Below are 21,951 nucleotides of genomic sequence, written 5' to 3'. Positions count from 1 at the left end.
TATAGTTTACAGAGGGCTAAAAGTGCTGCTGTTGCTAGCTAGCATGCCTTTCTGTGATGCAGACGGTTAGCCGAGCTGCCGACTGGTGCTGGCGTTGCATTATGGGAGATGTAGTTTTGGCCCTCTAATGAAAACCGAACCCAATTGCAAGCCCTAGCAGAGTTAGTCAAACAACTGGGCAGTGAAATAGGAAATCAAGTTGCCGCTAGTCTAGCAGGGGCTGGTCCAAGCACTCCCCCTCCCCAACCAATAGTAGAAATACCTGATTGGTCAAAGGTCAACCTAATTCTGAAGTCAGACGTCAGAGTACCACCCCACTTCCGGGGTGATAGCACAGACCAGTGCACAGTGACTGAATGGCAAGAACTTATGCAAGCTTACTTGAAAGTATATCAGAACAGGGGCAAGAGATACAGGACAGACTGATGGGGCGGGCTAAAGACAGTCAGAATTAGGCTCCGTGGAAACCCTCAGAGACCCTGAAGCCATATACGATATCTTGAGGCAGCACTTTGGAGAAGCAATCTCTTCCACAATTCCATTGGGATACTTCTATGAAACCTTACCAAGACAGACAGAGAGCTGCTTGGATTATTGGGTTAGACTGAACAAAGCAATTGACCTTGCCAATGAGTGCTTGCAAAGACAGGGAAAACGAGTGGATGATCCAGGTCATGAGGTGACCATGATGTTTGTTAAGCACTGCCCTGATCCAGCACTATATGCCGCTTAGGTGCATGCCTATTGAAAATTGTACCGTTGGAGGTTTGCTGGCAACGATTGACAGCAAATCACAGAGGCAAACAGTCAGCCAGACACAGGGTGCAAAGTAGTGCCAAGGAAGAAGTTGTGATGACCCCCGACGCTTGGTGTATGACTCAACAACAAGCAGTCGGTCATAATAATTCAGCCACACCCACTAACAGTGAACAGGTTCCATTGATCAAAGTGGTTTCTCTCCTGGAAAAGCTCGGCCAGAACGCCACAAACTAATACAGCTGCTGGTCCCCGTAGAATTTGTAAGGCCTCAGACCATTCAACTCAGTCGCACTGCTTTAAGGAGGGTTTACACTTCAAGTGTCACAGGACAGGCCACAGAGGCTTTGAATGTCCAGCAAGAAAACAAGTTGGAGAGGCAACTGCCGAGGCTCCTCCTGGGCCCGCTTTAAACTAACATGCACGTGTGGGCGAACATGTTACACCCCCACAGAACACCACAGATATAAGGACTGGAAACACAATGAAAACTGAGGCGATTTATCCGAAAATAGAGAGTATTGACAGTCTTTTCTATGTTCCAGTAATGGTGCAAGAAATTGTAGAACTTTAAGCTCTGATAGAGAGTGGGTCTATGACCTGCAAGTTGAGTGAGTCAGCTGAAGACACACTTCTGAGATGTAATGTGATAAAACCAGAGTCTAGAAAGCCAACTCAATAAGTTATTGTAGGCTGTGGGGGCAACCAGGCACAGCCTAAGTATGAATGTGACTTGAACATTGATCTTTCTGTTTTAGTTGGACCTGGACAGACAGACGACATGACAGTTGGATCGAACGCCATAAAACACATAATGCAACAGGTTAAGAAAACAAAGTGGTATTGGGACAGCCTCTCCAAACCTGCCAAAGGACATCCACATGGACTTTTACTCAGCATGCTAGCCAACGTGAACTGCTGGCACGGTGACAAAATACCAGACAAAGTGGGAACTGTAATGCTCAAGCAGAGTGTGACTCTCATGCCTCAACATGAACATTTGGTCTGGGGAAAACTGAAAGAAAAGGTGCCGCTATCAGTTGGTAGTACTGTAGTTATAGAGGCCACTACAGCACGATCTGCACCAAGAAATGTCCTAGTAGGACACACTGTATGTCCTTTGAGAGGTGACAAGTGGGTCCCCATGAAAGTGATCAACATGTTGGACCACCCTATTGTTCTCAGCCAACTTGGTGTTATGGCGGATGTGCACCCATGCCTGGCCCTAGAAGACCTTGAGCTCTATGCCAGCCCAGTAAGGTCAAGTCTGCTCTTTAGAATGTCACCCAAGCTGGGGAAGAATGTTAGTTAGTGGAAAAAGGGCAAAGAAGGAGTATCTACAAAAGTTGGAAGAGTTGGGCTTAAAAGAAGTTGACAGAGTCCTGTGAAGTGTCTGACATGTGGAAAGGAAAACTAGTGGACCTTATTGCTCAGTATGAAGGCATCTTCTCCAGGGAACAACTTGACTGTGGAGAAGCGAAGAACGTCATCCACCTTATCCGACTCAAAGATGAAAAGCCTTTCAGGCTGCCGTACCGGAGGGTCTCTCCATCCAACTACCAGAAACTGAGGCAGATGGAGGAAATGGAGGAGCGGGGCATCATCCGAAAGTCCAATAGTGAGTGGGCCTTGTCCTGGTTTGGAAGCTGTCAGGAGAGTTGAGAATTTGCATTGATTTCAGACGGTTGAACCAGAGGACAGAGAAAGATGCATACCCATTGCCCCATCAAGCCGATGCTCTCCCTGCTTTGGGAGGGAACTGCTTCTTCAGTACTATGGATTTGACTTTGGGATTCTACAACATCACCATACATGAAGATGACCACAAGTACACAGCATGCACAACACCCACAGGTTTATTTGAGTATAACAGAATGGCTCAGGGTTTATGTAACAGCCCAGCAACATTCGCCAGAATGATGACCTCGATCTTCGGTGACCAGAACTACTTGTCCCTCCTGTGCTACTTGGATGATCTCCTGGTTTTCGGGAAGAGTGAGCAAAAAGCCCTGGACCGTCTTGAAATGGTGTTCTCCCACTTTAAGGAACACAACCTGAAGCTAGTGCAAAAAAAACATGTTACCTCAGAAAATCTGTCAAGTTTTTAGGCCATATAATCACGGCAATCATGTCTGCAATCAACGACATCACTGCAGCTGACCTGATGGAAAATGATGGGAAAACACCTTCACCCACCAAGGTCAGGTCATTTCTTGGTATGGCAAACTATTATTCCCACTTCATTGTGAGTTTCTCAGGTTTAGCCAAACCACTGTTTCATCTGATTGCAGGACAGAAAAGTAAGCAGAAAGGAGAAAAAGGAAAACCTCATGGCGGGGCCCTAAAACGTCTGAAACCTGAAGACTGGACTACTGAATGTGAGGAGGCGCAGGAGAAGCTAAAGGTTGCAGTCTCCCAAACAGCTGTGCTGGCTCACCCAGACTTTAGCAGACTGTTTCCCCTATCAACAGATGAATCAATGGATGGCTTAGGTGCAGTACTTAGCCAGACATTTGAGGGTGAGAGTAGAACCAGACCAGTAGCCTTTGCAAGCAAGACTCTGTCGAGGTCCCAGTCCTGTTACCCAGCACATAGATTAGCGTTCTATGTGGGCTGTGTGTGATAAGTTCACCCATTGACTGAAGGGGAATAGATTCACAGTCCTAACAGATAACAACCCCCTGACATATATAATGACGAAACATTGCGCTACGATGGCTTTAAGGGAGTCTGACACCACCAGCTGTTACCTCTTCTTGACAACTCTGTCCTTAGATCTTCGGTGGAGTATCTCGTCCTTGATTTCGAGTTCATCCCAATGCTTCAGCATTCTCAACACTCTCTCTCCGCGAAGGTCTCCTCCTCCTCTCAACAAAGTATGCCACTCGGGCCAGCACCTGATCAGCCTTCTGTTTTCTCCGTATCACATCAGAAGAAAGGACTGGAAGAGTAGCCGCTCCCCCTTCATGCTGAAGGATGCTGGCAGAATACTGGGCTAATTGGAAGTTGCACACTGGCACACTCGCATCCCACTCCAGACAGGATTCCAAAACTGCTTTCACTCCTTCAGAAGAGACTTGAGCCAGGATCTCACCACCTTGGATATTGACTGACAGTTTGAATGTGTCCTGGATGGACTCTGAAGTCACATACTCTGGGAACTCACTCGCCTTCCTAGCTTGAACGAACGGCTGTCGACTAAGCAGGTCTGCTGGGACATTCTGGGGCCCGGGGATGTACTTCAAGTCAAAGGTGACTTGAAGTGACTCAGGTGACTCAGGTGTCTAGCTATGTTTTGGCCTTTCTAGGGTGTTATTCCTAGCCACCGTGCTTCTACACCTGCATTGCTTGCTGTTTGGGGTTTTAGGCTGGGTTTCTGTACAGCACTTTGAGATATCAGCTGATGTAAGAAGGGCTATATAATTAAATTGGATTTGATCCTTCTGAAGATGACATAAGTAGAAAAGCAACGTCAGTGAGCAGTCTAGATGGCGTCAGCAGTAGAAGTTCATCAGTCAGCGGCTCTGGATGCATAACATGCTGACCAGACCGGACATGTTGCGTGCGCGAGCGTCACAAAATACATTTAGAAATCCATGTTATTCAATTATTGCACCCACACTGCTCGCGCGCACCAACGAGCGTCTGCGTTACCAAGGGCTAAAATAGAAGTCATTCCTATTTCTGACGCAGATTGCGCTGAAAGTCCTGCCTCTCCCATCTCCTCATTGGTATATAGAAGCAGGTACCCACGTGCCATCTCCTCATTGATTATACCCACGTGGGTGATTGAAAGACAAACTGTTTTGCCGGTAGTCGTGGTAATACTATGAAAGTTTAGATGCGATCACCATATAAGTTCAACGATGAAAAAGCCTGGAAGAAGGAGAGATGACTAGAAACGATTCAGTTGGCCGTTTTATGTGTGGATTAATTTGTCGGAGTAGAGGACCTTGTGCAGTTCAGGTAAAATAACAACTCAATGTTTATATCCCAGGACAAATTAGCTAGCAACAGCAAGCTAGCTAAATAGGACAAATTAGCTAGCAAGTGCAAGCTAACTAGCTAAATTGCCATACATGTTTAATGCTTTTCGACCTGTCCCCAAATTAATGTAATTGGTTCATTGGTTTGTTTTGATATTTTAACCTGCGTGTCTTGATCGTGTATGGTGTAGGGGGACAAAATAAATGTGCGCATGATGGCGTAAGCGCGTAGCCGGTTTGGGTTCCGTGTAAGATCTACTAAGAAGATAAATGAGTAACCAGAGAGAGGTAGAGCGCAGAAACAGCCAGGTCTGAGTTCACTGGTACAGTCCTGAGACCCAGTGAAGGCACCTTGAGAACTCAAACTGGAATAGTTGTGAAGCCTGTCAGAAGACTTTTAGAGTCAATGAGTCAAGTGATTGCTGACCCGGACAAAAGAGAGCATCTAGCTGCCCTGATTCAAGCCCTATCAACTTTTGTTGAAGTGACAGTACCCCAGTGAAACAGAGGCCAGAGGATAGATTAAGGAAATGATAAATACTTTATTAGGGGGTCATAGGTTGTATGTATATGGGCATATTTCTACCTGGCAAAGTCTCTTTGCTGTCCTTCTGGACGACTCTTGGTCAAGGTTACCCCTGTGGAGGAAGAATTCTTACCTTATGTCTTAAGCTTTGCTGAAATTAAGAAGGGGTGTGTGTAGCAGAGTTAAAAAACTTCAAATTATTAGAATAGTACACGACGCCGAACAGAACAACCAGGTTGAAGGTCAGTGGCCCAAGCCTGTGAACAGGAATATTCCAAGTTCAGACAGAAAGGGGGAGTCAGATCGCTATGATCGCCAGGAACTTTACTTTTGGTGTCTATTTTTAATTGTTGTGCTACTGGTGCTGCCTGTTGATGTTAGGTAGGCAGCTACAGTAGATGCTGTATATATATATATATATATTTTTTTTTTTTGTTATAAGGGAGTGTGAGACTATTGAAACATGTAACTTTCAGAGTTTTATTGTTGTCATTAATATAGTTTACAGAGTGCTAAAAGTGCTGCTGTTGCTAGCTAGCATTTCTTTCTGTGATGCAGACGGTTAGCTGAGCTGCCGACTGGTGCTGGCGTTGCATTATGGGAGATGTAGTTTTGGCCCTCTGTGGTCTGAACGGGATAGAGGTGATTTCACGTTGTAACTTGTTTTTGTACATGAGTTGTTGTATTTTGGTACTATCAACACTGAAAGCATCTAGCAATGTATTGGGGATGTGAGACAGGATATGTATTTTACCTTTCTTCATGCTCCTGTATAGAACAACTTGTCAGATGGTGCATTGGAGACTGATGTGTTCCTGTCCTGTCTTTTCGCAATACTATTGCAGGTATGGTTCTATTGTCTAAGAATTAAGATTATACATTCGTTGTATTAAGGACTGGTTATTATTTTATACATTATGGCTTTATGTATGAATGTGATTTGTGTGAGTCTGAGAAAACAGAGAGAAAGAACAACTTGTCAGATGGTGCATTGGAGACTGATGTGTTCTGGTCCTGTCTTTTCACAATACTATTGCAGATCAACATAAAAGACAAAAAGATAGCCGTGGTGTCGCTCTTCAATTCTTGGTTTTCCTGTGGTACATATAAAACCCGCTACACTTACATTTGAGAACAAAACCTATGACAAAAAAAATAAAAAAAGACTTTCATCCATGCAAAACATTGGTTGCTATGGAAAAATAACGGTTGCTATGCAGGCTTGCTAACGTTCTCACTAAGGGTGTGTTCGTAAATTCACTCTGGAGTGCCAGAGTGCGCTCTGGGCGTTGGTAATTTCAGAGCTTGTCAGATTCTGAATTTACTAATGGACAGCGTTTCACTCTAGGAGCGCACACTGGACACTCTGGCCAAGTAGGTTGATCCAAGCGTTCTGACCTCACAATGGCAGTCAAGCACCCAAGCTAACTGGCTAACTTTGTCTAGCTTTCTAGCTACTTCCAGACACAATGAGAGAACACCTCACTCTGACCATTTTATTAGCCCTAGCAGAGGTGGTTAGGCTGTTTTCATGCTATCCATAGAATTGGTGACTGTAACTGCTGCTAGCAACAGTTGAATTATGCTTCTTTGCCGACGTTTACTGACACCAGCCATATTCAACCGGTGTTGAGCGTTCATAAATCTATAAATTATTCTGCGCTCTGGCACAGTCAGAGGAGAGTGCTCTATCATCAGGCGGTAGATAGCCAGAGTGAATTTACAAACGCACCTTTAGTTAGCCAACTGAAGCCACAAACTCTACAGCTGGAAGGGCAGCAAACGCTCAATTTTCATCTGTTTTCATAGTTTTTCTATTGACATTTAATTGGATATAGCTATCCATTATAATAATATTGTCGCATGATATCGCTTGGATCAGAAAAGTTGATGTTTCGTCCATGCACAGCATTCTTTGTATAGGGGCGAGATGGCATTTCAAAAGTTAAACTTTGTTTCCGAGGTCAGACAGGCAGACACCAAGTGTAACAGATGTGAAACGGCTAGCTTAGTTAGCGTGGGCGCTAAATAGCGTTTCAATCAGTGACGTCACTTACTCTGAGACCTTGAAGTAGTAGTTCCCCTTGCTCTGCAAGGGCCGGGGCTTTTGTGGAGCGATGGGTAACGATGCTTCGAGGGTGACTGTTGAGGCCCTGTGTGCACGACTCCAGGTCCCTGCCTACAGACAGAAACTAAAACAAGAGGCTCTGAGGTCTGCCCGCTGGTATGACTCCACACTCCAAGACTGCTTCCATCACGAGGGGACGGATAACAACATTGACGAATAAATCATTAGAATGAAGATGTCGTTCCCATGTTACCAGAAACCATTGATGGCAGCATTCGTTATACACTGCTTTTAATCAGGGCATCACTGTTGCAGCTATTCCCTCCGCAAGGCTATCAAACAAGCTAAGCGCCAGTACAGAGACAAAGTAGAATCTCAATTCAAAGACACAAGAGGCATGTGGCAGGGTCTACAGTCAATCACGGACTACAGGAAGAAACCCAGCCCAGTCACGGACCAGGATGTCTTGCTCCCAGGCAGACTAAATAACTTTTTTGCCCGCTTTGAGGACAATACAGTGCCACTGACACGGCCTGCAACGAAAACATGCGGTCTCTCCTTCACTGCAGCCGAGGTGAGTAAGACATTTAAACGTGTTAACCCTCGCAAGGCTGCAGGCCCAGATGGCATCCCCAGCCGCGCCCTCAGAGCATGCGCAGACCAGCTGGCCGGTGTGTTTACGGACATATTCAATCAATCCCTATACCAGTCTGCTGTTCCCACATGCTTCAAGAGGGCCACCATTGTTCCTGTTCCCAAGAAAGCTAAGGTAACTGAGCTAAATGACTACCGCCCCGTAGCACTCACATCCGTCATCATGAAGTGCTTTGAGAGACTAGTCAAGGACCATATCACCTCCACCCTACCTGACACCCTAGACCCACTCCAATTTGCTTACCGCCCAAATAGGTCCACAGACGATGCAATCTCAACCACACTGCACACTGCCCTAACCCATCTGGACAAGAGGAATACCTATGTGAGAATGCTGTTCATCGACTACAGCTCGGCATTCAACACCATAGTACCCTCCAAGCTCGTCATCAAGCTCGAGACCCTGGGTCTCGACCCCGCCCTGTGCAACTGGGTACTGGACTTCCTGACGGGCCGCCCCCAGGTGGTGAGGGTAGGCAACAACATCTCCTCCCCGCTGATCCTCAACACTGGGGCCCCACAAGGTTGCGTTCTGAGCCCTCTCCTGTACTCCCTGTTCACCCACGACTGCGTGGCCACGCACGCCTCCAACTCAATCATCAAGTTTGCGGACGACACAACAGTGGTAGGCTTGATTACCAACAACGATGAGACGGCCTACAGGGAGGAGGTGAGGGCCCTCGGAGTGTGGTGTCAGGAAAACAACCTCACACTCAACGTCAACAAAACTAAGGAGATGATTGTGGACTTCAGGAAACAGCAGAGGGAACACCCCCCTATCCACATCGATGGAACAGTAGTGGAGAGGGTAGCAAGTTTTAAGTTCCTCGGCATACACATCACAGACAAACTGAATTGGTCCACTCACACAGACAGCATCGTGAAGAAGGCGCAGCAGCGCCTCTTCAACCTCAGGAGGCTGAAGAAATTCGGCTTGTCACCAAAAGCACTCACAAACTTTACAGATGCACAATCGAGAGCATCCTGGCGGGCTGTATCACCGCCTGGTATGGCAACTGCACCGCCCTCAACCAGGCTCTCCAGAGGGTAGTGAGGTCTGCACAACGCATCACCGGGGGGCCCTCCAGGACACCTACACCACCCGATGCTAAGGCCATAGAAGCAAGCCACTGCCTGAATCATAGGCGAGGTGTACAGGTGCATAAAAAATGAAAAACAGCTTTATCAAGGCCATCAGACTGTTAAACAGCCACCACTAACACTGAGTGGCTGCTGCCAACACACTGACACTGACTCAACTCCAGCCACTTTAATAATGGGAATTGATGGGAAATGATGTAAATATAACTAGCCACTTTAAACAATGCTACCTTATATAAATGTTACTTACCCTACATTATTCATCTCATACGCATACGTATATACTGTACTCTATATCATCGACGGTCTTATGTAATACATGTATCACTAGCCACTTTATACTATACTATGCCACTGTGTTTACATACTCATCTCATTTGTACATACTGTACCCGATACCATCTACTGTATCTTGCCTATGCTGCTCTGTACCATCACTCATTCATATATCCTTATGTACATATTCTTTATCCCCTTACACTGTTACAAGACAGTAGTTTTGGAATTGTTAGTTAGCCCAGGACTAAAGCTTAGCCCAGGGTCAACGAATGCCTGTGTGAACACAGGATAAGCTCGGCCAGGGCCAGTCTTAACTTGAGGCTAAAATAGCGCGGGGCTAAGAACAACGCCGCATGAAAAGGCCTTCTGTGTGTTCTGTGGTAGGATTGGATAGGACCGCAATCACCGCAGCTGTAGCCACTGTGAGCATTTTGTCGAAATCAAAACCCAACCCTAAAGTAGGCCTAAGTCATGACAAAACTCTGTTTTGGACGAGACTGACTTTACGACCAAAATTATCCTATTTACACTTTGTAGACAATTTTGACACTAGAATAAATGTTTGACTAATATCGATGCCACATAGGCCGTTTTTATACCCAATAAGATGTGTATTACGTTTTCAGTTGCGCTTTGATAGATGTGACCAACTCTCTTAACTAATTTATAAGATTATTTATATTGTTCCTAACATCAGTCATGTCCAGATGTATTAACATTCAGAAGCCATACCTTCAATGGCTTTATTTTAACTCCCGTATGGGGAATAAGCAAGCGAAACGTTCGTTTATGTTCTGATTTGGGCTACTTCACTCCCCCCTCGAATTACCTCTGTGAGTCTCTCCCCCTAACTTTACCACCCTCACTGCTTTCCGTATTTATGGCATTTCTATAACCCTTCACTTTCCCCAAAGAAGGACACCATACAGCTCTTACAGATGCGGCGGTCTGATAATGAAACACCTGCACAGGACAATGAGTGGGTTCAGTTTCGAAAAATGACTTATTGGATTTTCCTTAGACGGGGGTCTAAGGAAAATCCAATAAGTCATTTTTCGAAACTGAACCCACTCATTGCCCTGTGCAATCTTATAAATATAAACTCATCCTAATTCACACATCTTTCCAAGCACAGCTTTCTCATCCTAAATGTGACAATTGTATTTGGTGCTAATACAGTAGCCTAGCATAGGCTATAGTTTATTCCGTTTATATTCGATAAACGTACCACTATGAAACGGTATGTGAGTAGCATTGACAATGCTACACATCACACGCAAAACTGGTGTGACTTCTTTTTCCGTCATCGTTGCTGTAGGCTACGCTATGCGCGTTGAAAAAGTGCCTCATTTTGCGCTTCAGTCATTGTGGCTTGAGTCGCGCAACACTGACATTTCAGCACTTTCTTGGAGGGCCAGCTACCGCGCCTCAGACTTGCTTTGGAAAACGGTCATCTTCAATGCCATTTTATCAAGGTAAATATTGAACAAATCCCTGAGAAGCAATGGATAATATTTTAGAGAACGTATCTTTTACTGGACATTCTGTATTTTACAACTTTACTGACGATTGGATACCTGCTGAAAGAGAAACTATTGATTTTATTATAAGATGTGTCATACCGACTGTGTATATTCTGATCATAACGATTGGATTGTTGGGGAACATTACCTTGGTTAAGATTTTTATCACCAACAGTGCAATGAGGAGCGTCCCCAACATATTTATTTCGAGTTTGGCAGCTGGGGATCTTTTGCTTTTGGTCACTTGTGTTCCAGTGGATGCGTTCAGATACTTCTTTGAGGAGTGGATCTTCGGTGTTGTGGCTTGCAAACTAATTCCGGTCATTCAACTCACTTCAGTCGGAGTCTCGGTGTTCACTCTCACTGCACTAAGCGCGGACAGGTAAGATGAAGAGTAGGATAATGTGAAATATCCTTAATGCCAATATTGTTATGTATACTGTACCTAATTTACGTCATTGTAAATGTTATGGCAATTGCATGCTAACGTGATAGAACAATTAACATACAGTGCCTTCGGGAATGTATTCAGACTAGAGGTCTACAGATTATGATTTTTCAACTCTGATACTGATACGATTATTGGAGGCTTTTGCAAAAAAACTGATACCGATTAATCGGCTGATTTAAAAATATTTAAAAAAAAATGTATTTGTAATGAAGACAATTACAACAATACTGAATTAACACTTATTTTAACTTAATATAATACATCAATAAAATCAATTTAGCCTCAAGTAGACAATGAAACATGTTCAATTTGGTTTAAATAGTGCAAAAACAAAGTGTTGGAGAAGAACGTAAAAGTGCAATATGTGCTATGTAAGAAAGCTAACGTTTTCAGTTCCTTGCTCAGAACATGAGAACATATATGAAAGCTGGTGGTTCCTTTTAACATGAGTCTTCAATATTCCCAGGTAAGAAGTTTTAGTTTTAGGTTGTAGTTATTATAGGACTATTTCCCTCTATACCATTTGTATTTCATTAACCTTTGACTATTGAGTGTTCTTATAGGCACTTTAGTATTGCCAGTGTAACAGTATAGCTTCCGTCCCTCTCCTCGCTGGGCTCGAACCAGCAACACAATGACAACAGCCACTACATCAAAGCGTTACCCATGCAGAGCAAGGGAAACAACCACCCCAAGGCTCAGAGCGAGTGAAGTTTGAAACTCTTAGCGCGCGCTAACTAGCCAGCCATTTCACTTCGGTCACACCAGCCTCATCTCGGGAGTTGATAGGTTTGAAGTCATAAACTGCTTCTGCCTACCACCACTCAGTCAGATGCTTAGATACTTGTATGCACTTGTATGCTTGTATGCTCAGTCATATATGCAACACAGGACACGCTAGATAATATCTAGTAATATCATCAACCATGTGTAGTTAACTAGTGATTATGATTGATTGTTTTTTATAAGATAAGTTTAATACTAGCTAGCAACTTACCTTGGCTTACTGAATTTGCGTAACAGGCAGTCTCCTTGTGGAGTGCAACGAGAGAGAGGCAGGTCTGCGTTGGACTAGTTAACTGTAAGGTTGCAAGATTGGATCCCCCGAGCTGACAATGAGAAAATCTGTATTTCTGACCCTGAACGAGGCAGTTAACCCACTGTTCCTAGGCCGTCATTGAAAATAAGAATGTGTTCTTAACTGACTTGCCTAGTTAAATAAAGATAAAATAAAAGGTGTAAAAAAAAAAAAACGGCGCCCAAAAATACAGATTTCCGATTGTTATGAAAACTTGAAATCTGCCCTAATTAATCGGCCATTCCGATTAATCGGTCGACCTCCAATTCAGACCCCTTTTCCCACATTTTGTTCTGTTACAGCCTTATTCTAAAATGGATCGAATATTTTTTCCCTCAGCAATCTACACACAGTACCCCATAATGACAAATCGAAAACAGTTTAGATATATTTGCAAATGTATACAAATAAATACCTTATTTACATGTGTATTCTGACCTTTTGCTCTTAGACTAGAAATTAAGCTCAGGTGCATCCTGTTTACATGAATCATCCTTGATATGTTTCTACAACTTGATTGGAGTCGACCTGTTGTAAATTCAATTGATTGAACATGATTTGGAAAGGCATACACCAGTCTATATAAATAAGGTCCCACAGTTGATAGTGCATGCCAGAAAAAATCAAGCCATGAGGTCGAAGGAATTGTCAGTAGAGCTCAGAGACAGGATTGTGTCGAGGCACATGTCTGCAGCATTTAAGGTCCCCAAAAACACAGTTGCCCCCATCATTCTTAAATGGAAGAAGTTTGGAACCACCAAGACTCTTCCTGGAGCTGGCCGCTTGGCCAAACTGAGCAATCGGGGGAGAAAGGCCTTGGTCAGGGAGGTGACCAAGAACCCGATGGTCACTCTGACAGAGCTCTAGAGTTCCTCTGCGGAGATGGGAAACCTTCCAGAAAGACAACCATCTCTGCAGCACTCCACCAATCAGGCCTTTATGGTAGAGTGGCCAGACGGAAGCCACTCCTCAGTAAAAGGCACATTGTAGCCCACTTGCAGTTTGCCAAAAGGCATCTAAATACTCTGACCATGAGAAACAATATTCTCTGGTCTGATGAAACCAAGATTGAACTCTTTGGCCTGAATACCAAGCGTCACATCTGGAAGAAACCTGGCACCATCCCTATGGTGAAGCATGGTGGTGGCAGCATCATGCTGTGGGGATGTTTTTCAGCGGCAGGGACTGGGAGACTAGTCAGGATCGAGGGAAAGATGAAAGGAGCAAAGTACAGTGAGATCCTTGAAGAAAACCTGCTCTAGTCTGCTCAGGACCTCAGACTGGGTCGAAGGTAGCTTCCAACAGGACAATGACTCTAAGAACACAGCCAAGACAATGCATTAGTGGCTTCGGGACAAGTCTCAATGTCCTTGAGGGGCCCAGCTACAGCCTGGACTTGAAACCAATCGAACATCTCTGGAGCGACCTGAAAATAGCTGTGTAGCAACGCTCCCCATCCAACCTGAAAGAGCTTGAGAGGATCTGCAGAGAAGAATGGGAGAAACTCCCCAAATACAGGTGTGCCAAGCTTGTAGCATCATACCCAAGAAGACTAAATGCTGTAATCACTGCCAAAGCTACTTCAACAAAGTACCGAGTAAAGGATCTGAATACTTATGCAAATGAGATGTTTCCGTTTTTTATTTAATAAATTAACAAACATTTCTAAACCTGTTTTTGCTTTGTCATTATGGGGTATTGTGTGTAGACTGATGAGGAAAAATCTATTTTAGAATAAGGCTGTAACGTAAGAAAATGTGGAAAAAGTCAAGGGGTCTGAATAGTTTCCGAAGGCACTGTATGTAATTATTAATGATTAATCAATTGTTATGACTGATTATTTTTAATGACAAGTGTCTGATCCCTAAACTATATCCCCAAGTGTTATCATAATTGAATGCTGGGCAATTGTCACTGACAAATCTGTTCATTTTTTGATTGACAGACCAAGTGTATCCCCAGAATTATTTTAAAGGGATCAAATAGTGTACACCTGCTGGTTGTACTAACTTCAATAAGCCCAATTTGTGTTATATTGTTTTATTCAGATGAGACACATGGTTAAATGGCCATTTATCGTCCCTGGAAGGAGCAGCATGAATGCGGAGATTGGAATAGATTGATACATGAGACATTCAGGAGGCGTCACAGTCAGAAGTATCTGCGCAGAGCATCATTTATTGTCTGCGTGTGGATGGTTGAAATGAAAGGGCAATCATGCCCGCATCTTTGTTTGGGACCTTAATTTGACCCAGCCCCCACTTTCCTTTCTTCTCCTCCACATACCCTCAACAAGACCGCTGGTGCTTGGAGACATTGACCTTCTCAAGTGACCATTCTATACCCCCACAAATAACTTGTCTTCTGGTATTAAGAGCTCCTTCCTCAGCTAAAAGTTCACTGATGTCATAAATTCCTGGGCTGCCAAATATTGATTTAGTACATTTTTAAAAATTATCAAATTAAAGTCCATGTGATTTTCTGATAAATAATACCCCATTGTGCAGGCCATGATAGGGGTCGGAAGATGGTGCAGGGCTTTGTAATTAGCCTTTCTATGTCACTGACTGTAATCCAGAGCGATATCAGTTGTAGGAAATGTTTGGCTGTGTCACTCTTCACCGGAAATGACCATGACTGTTGGCCATCCCTGTCACTAGGAGCTATTAGGACAGCCATATGGTGAGATTACAGTCTAAAGCTGTTCTCTTTATGGTCTGCCTAGTCCATTTGAGCATGTAATGTGAGCAATGAAAATACACCATTTATATGCTTACCCTATGTGATGGCTTAAAAGAATGTAATCTTGTTAGCACTCCTTTGGGCGCTTGCTCTCAAGCATAAAAACACAAAGAAGTGGGAGTACAGCGGTTTACTACAATAAATGCATAAGCATTTTCTCTGGTGAGATATCAAAGACTGTCAGTTTTTCTGCGCTTGTCTGTTCTTGCCTGAGGCAGCGTAGTCTTTGACTATGGCGGATTTCTACAGGGGCAGAGGGCAGCTGAGGCTGGTGTAACAGCACAGTCAAGGGCTTCCAATGGAGATTCTCCTCCAAACCAGACATTTAATCAGCAGAAATATAATTTAGAAAACTGTCAGAAGGTGAAAAATCTTCCATCATTGAAGCATAAAAAAAGCCTTCATGCCCTGTGGAGCACACTTCTGTTGCACCCTCATTTAATATATTTCTTCCCATTATATGACTTAGCAGGAATGGATTATTCTGTGCACATAGTACTGAGTGTTGATTTACACAGGAGATAAGTCCAAAGTCTAACCTTCAAATGAGTTGTATTGATCAGCTTGTAAACATTTTGGTTTCAACATTTAGATTCACTTTGGGAGAAGTGCAGGAACACATTGCTGTTTCAGTTGAATAATTAGAATTTCATTCAGTGTCAATTATTGTAATTAATGTGGGTTTGTTGTAGACAGGACAGTAATTAATTAGCTAGTGCAATCATAATGCACTTCATAGGTCTCCTACATGTTTACAATATCACCAACAATCTATGAAGCTACTCTTCTGTGCCAATGGACTCAGAGATGCCATGTCTTTGTCAAAGCCTCTTAATTTTGCAAAGAGGAAGAAAGTTAATTAGATTGATTAACTATAATCACAATACCAAGTCGCTCTGGATATGAGCGTCTGCTAAATGATTAAAATATAAATGTAAATGATATTTCAATTTACACAAGGAAATTAGAGTAGTAAGGACAGCTGGACATTTAATTGCATAAAAAAATACTGCTTTTAATGTAATTTCAAAGGATCAAGATGAAGGAGCACTAATATGTTTCTATGGTTTTGTTGTGTTTCCAGGTACAAAGCCATTGTGAATCCTATGGACATCCAGACATCCAGTGCCGTGTTCTGGACATGTCTGAAAGCTGTGTCCATCTGGGTGATCTCCGTCCTGCTGGCGGTGCCCGAGGCCATCTTCTCCCAGGTAGTACACATCCAGGACAAGAATGTGACCTTCACCGCCTGCGTGCCCTATCCCCTTTCCAACGACATGCATCCCAAGATCCACTCCATCCTCATATTCCTGGTGTACTTCCTGATTCCCCTGGGGATCATCTCTGTATACTACTTCCACATCGCCAGGACTCTAGTCAAGAGTGCTCACGACATGCCTGGAGAGATCAGTGAGCACACGAAGAGACAGGTAGGTAACAACAGCAGCAACATGTTGCTGCCTGTATCTCAAACATGTCACAAATGAGGTTTGGCTGTTGCAGTTGTGGTTATTTGGAATGCTGGACGGCATTTTAAGAACATCAGGTAATTTACTGGATGTCGTTGGCTGCTAGAGTGCACGTTTGAAATCAAAGAAACTGAACTGTATCACACGTTTTCTCACTATTTTTTACATAACTCCGGAACCGTTGTTGCAGGTTTAAATGGAAGGAGGCTCTAGGTTTTAATGCAGATATTTCCATATGTAGCCTAATACACCAAGTAAGTATTTAAAGTTTGTAAAGGGCAAGTACAGGACATTGTCAAGATGTATCACTGATTGTTGCATGGATGCTTGATCTTTACCGTCTACAGGGGTAAAAAAATGATAGGTCAGGGGAAGGGTGAGGTAAATTATAAATGTAAGCAATGATCTGGTCGACTACATTTAATTGAGGGTCCATTGACCAAAGCATAGTAAATCAGATGCTTCTTTGCCGTTAAGAACGTTGAATGAATCATCAAACAAATGGGCTTGAATCCAGATCAGGGCCCACCCAAAACCCAAACCCAGCTTCCAATCACTGACATCCTGACTCAGACCTAGACCTGAACCCAAGTCATAATATATTCAAGTAGCCTCAGGAGCTTGTTGACACTGACCAATGTGAGGTTGTCATCAGCAATGAGCAATACATAGTAAACAACTAGTGATGAGTGGTGCTGGAAGGCCTCCATGTGTTGTCTTATTTACAGTCAGTAGGTCCTCCAGTTGAGGGAGCCCTAACTGTCCACTCATTTATAATGTTAGACAACAAGAGGGCTGGGTCCCAGCTATCTTTTAGAGTAGATACAGATTTATACTAGATTCACTGGGTGCGACACATAAAAATACAGAAGCCTGGAGGATGACCGAATCATTGCACTTAAGCTTCCACTGTCTCTGCCTCACAGTAATCCCAACTAATCAATGTTATTGTCTCTAGATTTGTTTTTGTTTTTTGTATTTGAAATCAAATGAGTTAATAATCTGGGTGTACCTTTGGATTAGAAGGACAGCACAGACTATTGACGTGGTGCATTGTGGTTGTGTTCTATTAGACATGCCCTATGGGGATTGGGCTGCAAGAGGCGCAAGTTTCATTAAGAAGAAAACTCTGATAGCATCAGTCCCTATTGAAAATCAGAAATGTATTTAACATTAATTATATGACAAGCTGCAGAAACCTGATGAGACAGGCTAGAGAGAGAGAGAGAGAGAGTGTGAAGACGAGAGAGAGAATATGCAGACTAAACATGATTCTGGTAAGTGTTTAAGACATTACTAAATATTTCTTGAATCACTATCACATCTAACTCTAACAATTTTTTCAGAATGGCACCAATTCCCCGATATCAGGGTACTCATGTCAACATGTTTGCTTTCAGAGCATATTTGATCCCAAATTATAAGAGGGAGCGATACCTCAGTGTCTCAGGCATCCATCGCTCATTGAATACATTAGTGTGACTTTATGAATAGGAACAGTGGTCTTAACTGCTGTACAGTCAATTTTCAGTAAAGGCATTAGAAATAGGGCTCCTAGATATCATCTAATCTTTTTTTCTTTTGATTTACTCTGGAATAGAGATGGGTCCCTCCAATGGTATTTTAATTATTATTATTTTTTTTTACATAGATTTATAATTTAATATGAACAATAATGCTGCCCAGGCAGACACTGCTAGTGAATATGATTTCAGACGTGATATGTATGAATGAAAAGATACAGTCCAACCATCTCCCTTTGCCAGGGGCTGTGTTATGCTGTTATGATAACTAACATTCAGTCTGAGAGGGCATGACATCTCCGTCTATTTCTCTGTTATTAAAATAGTTTCTACTGATCCAATGCTACAGCTGTTTTAGTAACCGCATCACCTACATTCTATTTCAATGAAGCCCTTTATCTACTTCCCAGAGTCAGATGAACTTGTGGATACCATTTCTACAGTATGTCTCTGCGTACAGTAAGTTAGAGGTAGTTTTGTGAGACAATGCTAACTAGCGTTAGCACAATGACTGGATGTCTATAGTCAGAAAAATGAAGCAGATGGCCAGTCATTGTGCTAACGCTTGTTAGCAATTGCGCTAACGCTAGTTAGCAACTTCTTTCAAACTGCACCCAGAGACATAAAAATGGTAGCTCAGTTCATCTGACTCTGTGGAAGCAGATAAAGGGCTTCATTGCCAAAATCCCTAAGTATCCCTTTAAAAACAATTGAAATGTTCACCACTTTCTCATCAATTTAGACAAAAATGTAGAGCTTATGAAATCTTAGTTTACTCCTCTGCTTTTTAAATCTTTACTTCATGTAACATAACCATCTCATTTATAATTAATACCCCACACTTCTTGCAGAGACCAGCAAATACAACAATGAATAACTAACTAACTGTGATGTGTTAATAACAATGCAGAAAATGTTCAGTTTACCTATGAAAGATTGTTGATACTGTGCCAAATCAAACAAAATGACTCAATTTGATATCCCTATCAATGGTTAGCTTTACTATCTTACCAGATATAACAGCTTGCTATTGACTTACCTTTTAATACTCTTCTGAATCATTTGAAGTCGACTTCAATACAAGATACTGTCATGAACAAAATAAAGTAAAATGATCATGCCGTATTCTTCTGTTGAAAAACCTAAAAGGATCTTGGGTAGAGTGCCAGGATCACTTGACTTGGTGGCTGCCAATGAATGGCGAGCTAAATCATGACATTTACCCAGGCTATTAAACTTACACAGGGTTGATTTTCAGAGCGCCATCTCCTGCTCACCTCACTGATAGGTTCAAATAGGTAGACTTGAAACTATTTTCAAACAATCTTAGCAGTACTCAGAAGCAATAGTCCTGCCATCAGTACTATTTGCCAGCCACTCTACTGTGGAATGAAGTATTGATTGGACTGGACCTTTTAGTTTCACATTTCCGCTTACGATGAAAGGTTCTCACAGTGAAGATAACTTTGACACTCCCTTATGCCGGGATACACTACACGAATTCGCCACGTTTTTGCCATCCCCGAAAATGTTCACGATCTTAGTAAAATTCCATGAATTTGGGCTAGGACTCGCGACTCACGTAGTTTGAGCGGGTGAAGGACTCACTGATGATGCCTGTTCTCCAGACCCCTGTCGGATGCCCTGAAATATTTTTATCGTGCATCTTGCAATATGAGCAGTGCTACGACGCGATTGGGTAAGGACTACTGCCAATAGCCAATGAGCACTCAGCATGTGATACCAAAACAATGATCGCAAAGAGAGAAGGAACAACAAACAACACGCACGGTGCGGACGGAGGTGATGAAAGTCAGATTGATGGAGCTGTGGAGAGAACGCAGCTACCTTTTCAGTATTTACCTACCTCTGTGTCCTACCATGACACAAACAACAAATATATTGAATAGCAAGTATCTAGCATGCTAACTATAGGCTATAACTTTAATAAAACATGGTATATTACTTCCAATTCTCTCTGTAGAAAGTCCATACCTTCCATATCTGCCCAACCATTTGCGAGTCCACATTCTGCGCCTTCCGTCTTTTTTGATGGATCTGCACATAATAATGGGCACTTGCGCTGCTGGTGCTGGCACATGCAGAGAACAAATAGGCCTACACCTCTGCAGTGTAGGTAGCCTACAGTATGTCGGCTGATGTAGCCTCAAACAAATCGCAGAATATGAATACAAAACATGTACAATCAAGATTTTAATTTGGTAACATTCAAAATCAAATTTGATTTGTCACATACACATGGTTAGCAGATGTTAATGCAAGTGTAGCTAAATGCTTGTGCTTCTAGTTCCGACCATGCAGTAATATCTAACAAGTAATCTAACCTCACAATTTGTTTCATGTAATAATTGTAAAATACTAAATCCTATGTACGGTGTGGGAAGGCCTTAGAGAGCTGACTGAAGGGCAATCTAAGTCGAGTACTGGTGGCTCTTGCTTTTGTGTTTGTTCATACTTGTTTGGTGTCTCTGGTAGATACTGTATTGAAACTAAAGGACAATAGCCATGCTACTTGTAGCCTGTGCAAAATACAGAAGAGTGATTTGGACAAATTGTATTTTGTAGGCCTTCTGTATTCCTTCTGGAAGGAGGCCTTCTGTATTTTGTACTCTGTAATCCTTCTGGAAGATTGACAAGGTTTTATGTTGAATATCATCATGCATTTTCAAACACTACATATTTATTTTCTTTCTTTTTCCAAGATGGAGACGAGAAAACGGCTGGCCAAAATTGTTCTGGTTTTTGTGGGCCTCTTCGCTCTTTGCTGGTTCCCCAACCATGTCTTGTACATGTACCGCTCCTTCAACTACCGTCAGATCGACTCCTCTCTGTCGCACCTCATCATCACCCTGCTGGCCCGGGTGCTAAGTTTCTCCAGCTCCTGTGTCAACCCGTTTGCCCTCTACCTGCTGAGCGAGAGTTTCCGAAGGCACTTCAACAGCTCACTGCACTGCAAGAGGAAGCCCCACCACGAACGCAACACTAGCTACCTGCAGCATACCTCAGCCATAAGAATGACCTCCATCAAGAAGACCACCCCTACTGTCATCAACGGACATGGCAACAGGCAGGAGGTCACTCTGTAGGTTTAGGATGTCACCTGATGACATGTAAGTGGTGGGAGTGGCACCAAAAAAAAGTTAGGTGCAAAGCTTTTACAAGGAGAACTATTATGAAAAGGTCATGCATGTGTGCTAAACAGAAAATGCTTTTTTGAAGCTATCTTGTCTATACATTCCCCACAAATCACTGCTGATGAGATGATCACCCATGAACTTGTCAACAAATCTGTCTTGAGAGATTCCGGTATCCACAATGTTCCATTTTTCATGTTTTGTTGTGTCAATCTACATGTTTCACTTTACACAGTTTGCATAGATATATACTGTCTGCGAAGCAAACTGTCCAAACTGCAAACCCAAAGAGCAGGTAGTTGCTCCCACAACAGGAAATCTATGTCCCTGTGTTTTTATTTATTTATTTCATCTTTATTTAACCAGGTAGGCTAGTTGAGAACAAGTTCTCATTTGCAACTGCGACCTGGCCAAGACAAAGCAAAGCATTTGAACACATACAACAACATGGAGTTAGACATGGAATAAACAAACATACAATCAATAATACAGTAGGAGAATCTATATACAGCATGCGCAAATGAGGTAGGATAAGAGAGGTAAGGCAATAAATAGGCCATGGTGGAAAAGTAATTACAATATAGCAATTAAACACTGGAATGGTAGGATGTGCAGAGGATGAATGTGCAAGTTGAGGTTC

General features: G+C 42.9%; 1 protein-coding gene across 1 annotated transcript; it reads left to right on the top strand.

The window, feature by feature from the left end:
- The first annotated feature begins 10,630 nt into the window (after positions 1-10,630).
- On the top strand, positions 10,631-21,263 carry LOC139407787 (neuromedin-B receptor-like). The gene is made up of 4 exons (XM_071151654.1): positions 10,631-10,845; positions 11,069-11,275; positions 16,249-16,594; positions 20,880-21,263. Exons 1-4 carry the CDS (start codon positions 10,631-10,633, stop codon positions 21,261-21,263), a joined length of 1,152 nt encoding a protein of 383 aa, XP_071007755.1.
- Positions 21,264-21,951: the final 688 nt, after the last annotated feature.

Source organism: Oncorhynchus clarkii, chromosome 4 (assembly GCF_045791955.1).
Source record: "Oncorhynchus clarkii lewisi isolate Uvic-CL-2024 chromosome 4, UVic_Ocla_1.0, whole genome shotgun sequence".
Classification (NCBI taxonomy): domain Eukaryota; kingdom Metazoa; phylum Chordata; class Actinopteri; order Salmoniformes; family Salmonidae; genus Oncorhynchus; species Oncorhynchus clarkii.
Note: the sequence above shows the minus strand (reverse complement) of the source record. Positions and strands in the feature narration are given on the sequence as shown.

Coding starts and splice junctions, on each gene's coding strand:
- LOC139407787 (XM_071151654.1), top strand. CDS start 10,631: ATGCTACACATCACACGCAAAACTGGTGTGACTTCTTTTTCCGTCATC. Junction 10,846..11,068: donor TTCAATGCCATTTTATCAAG/GTAAATATTGAA, acceptor TATCACCAACAG/TGCAATGAGGAGCGTCCCCA. Junction 11,276..16,248: donor ACTGCACTAAGCGCGGACAG/GTAAGATGAAGA, acceptor TTGTGTTTCCAG/GTACAAAGCCATTGTGAATC.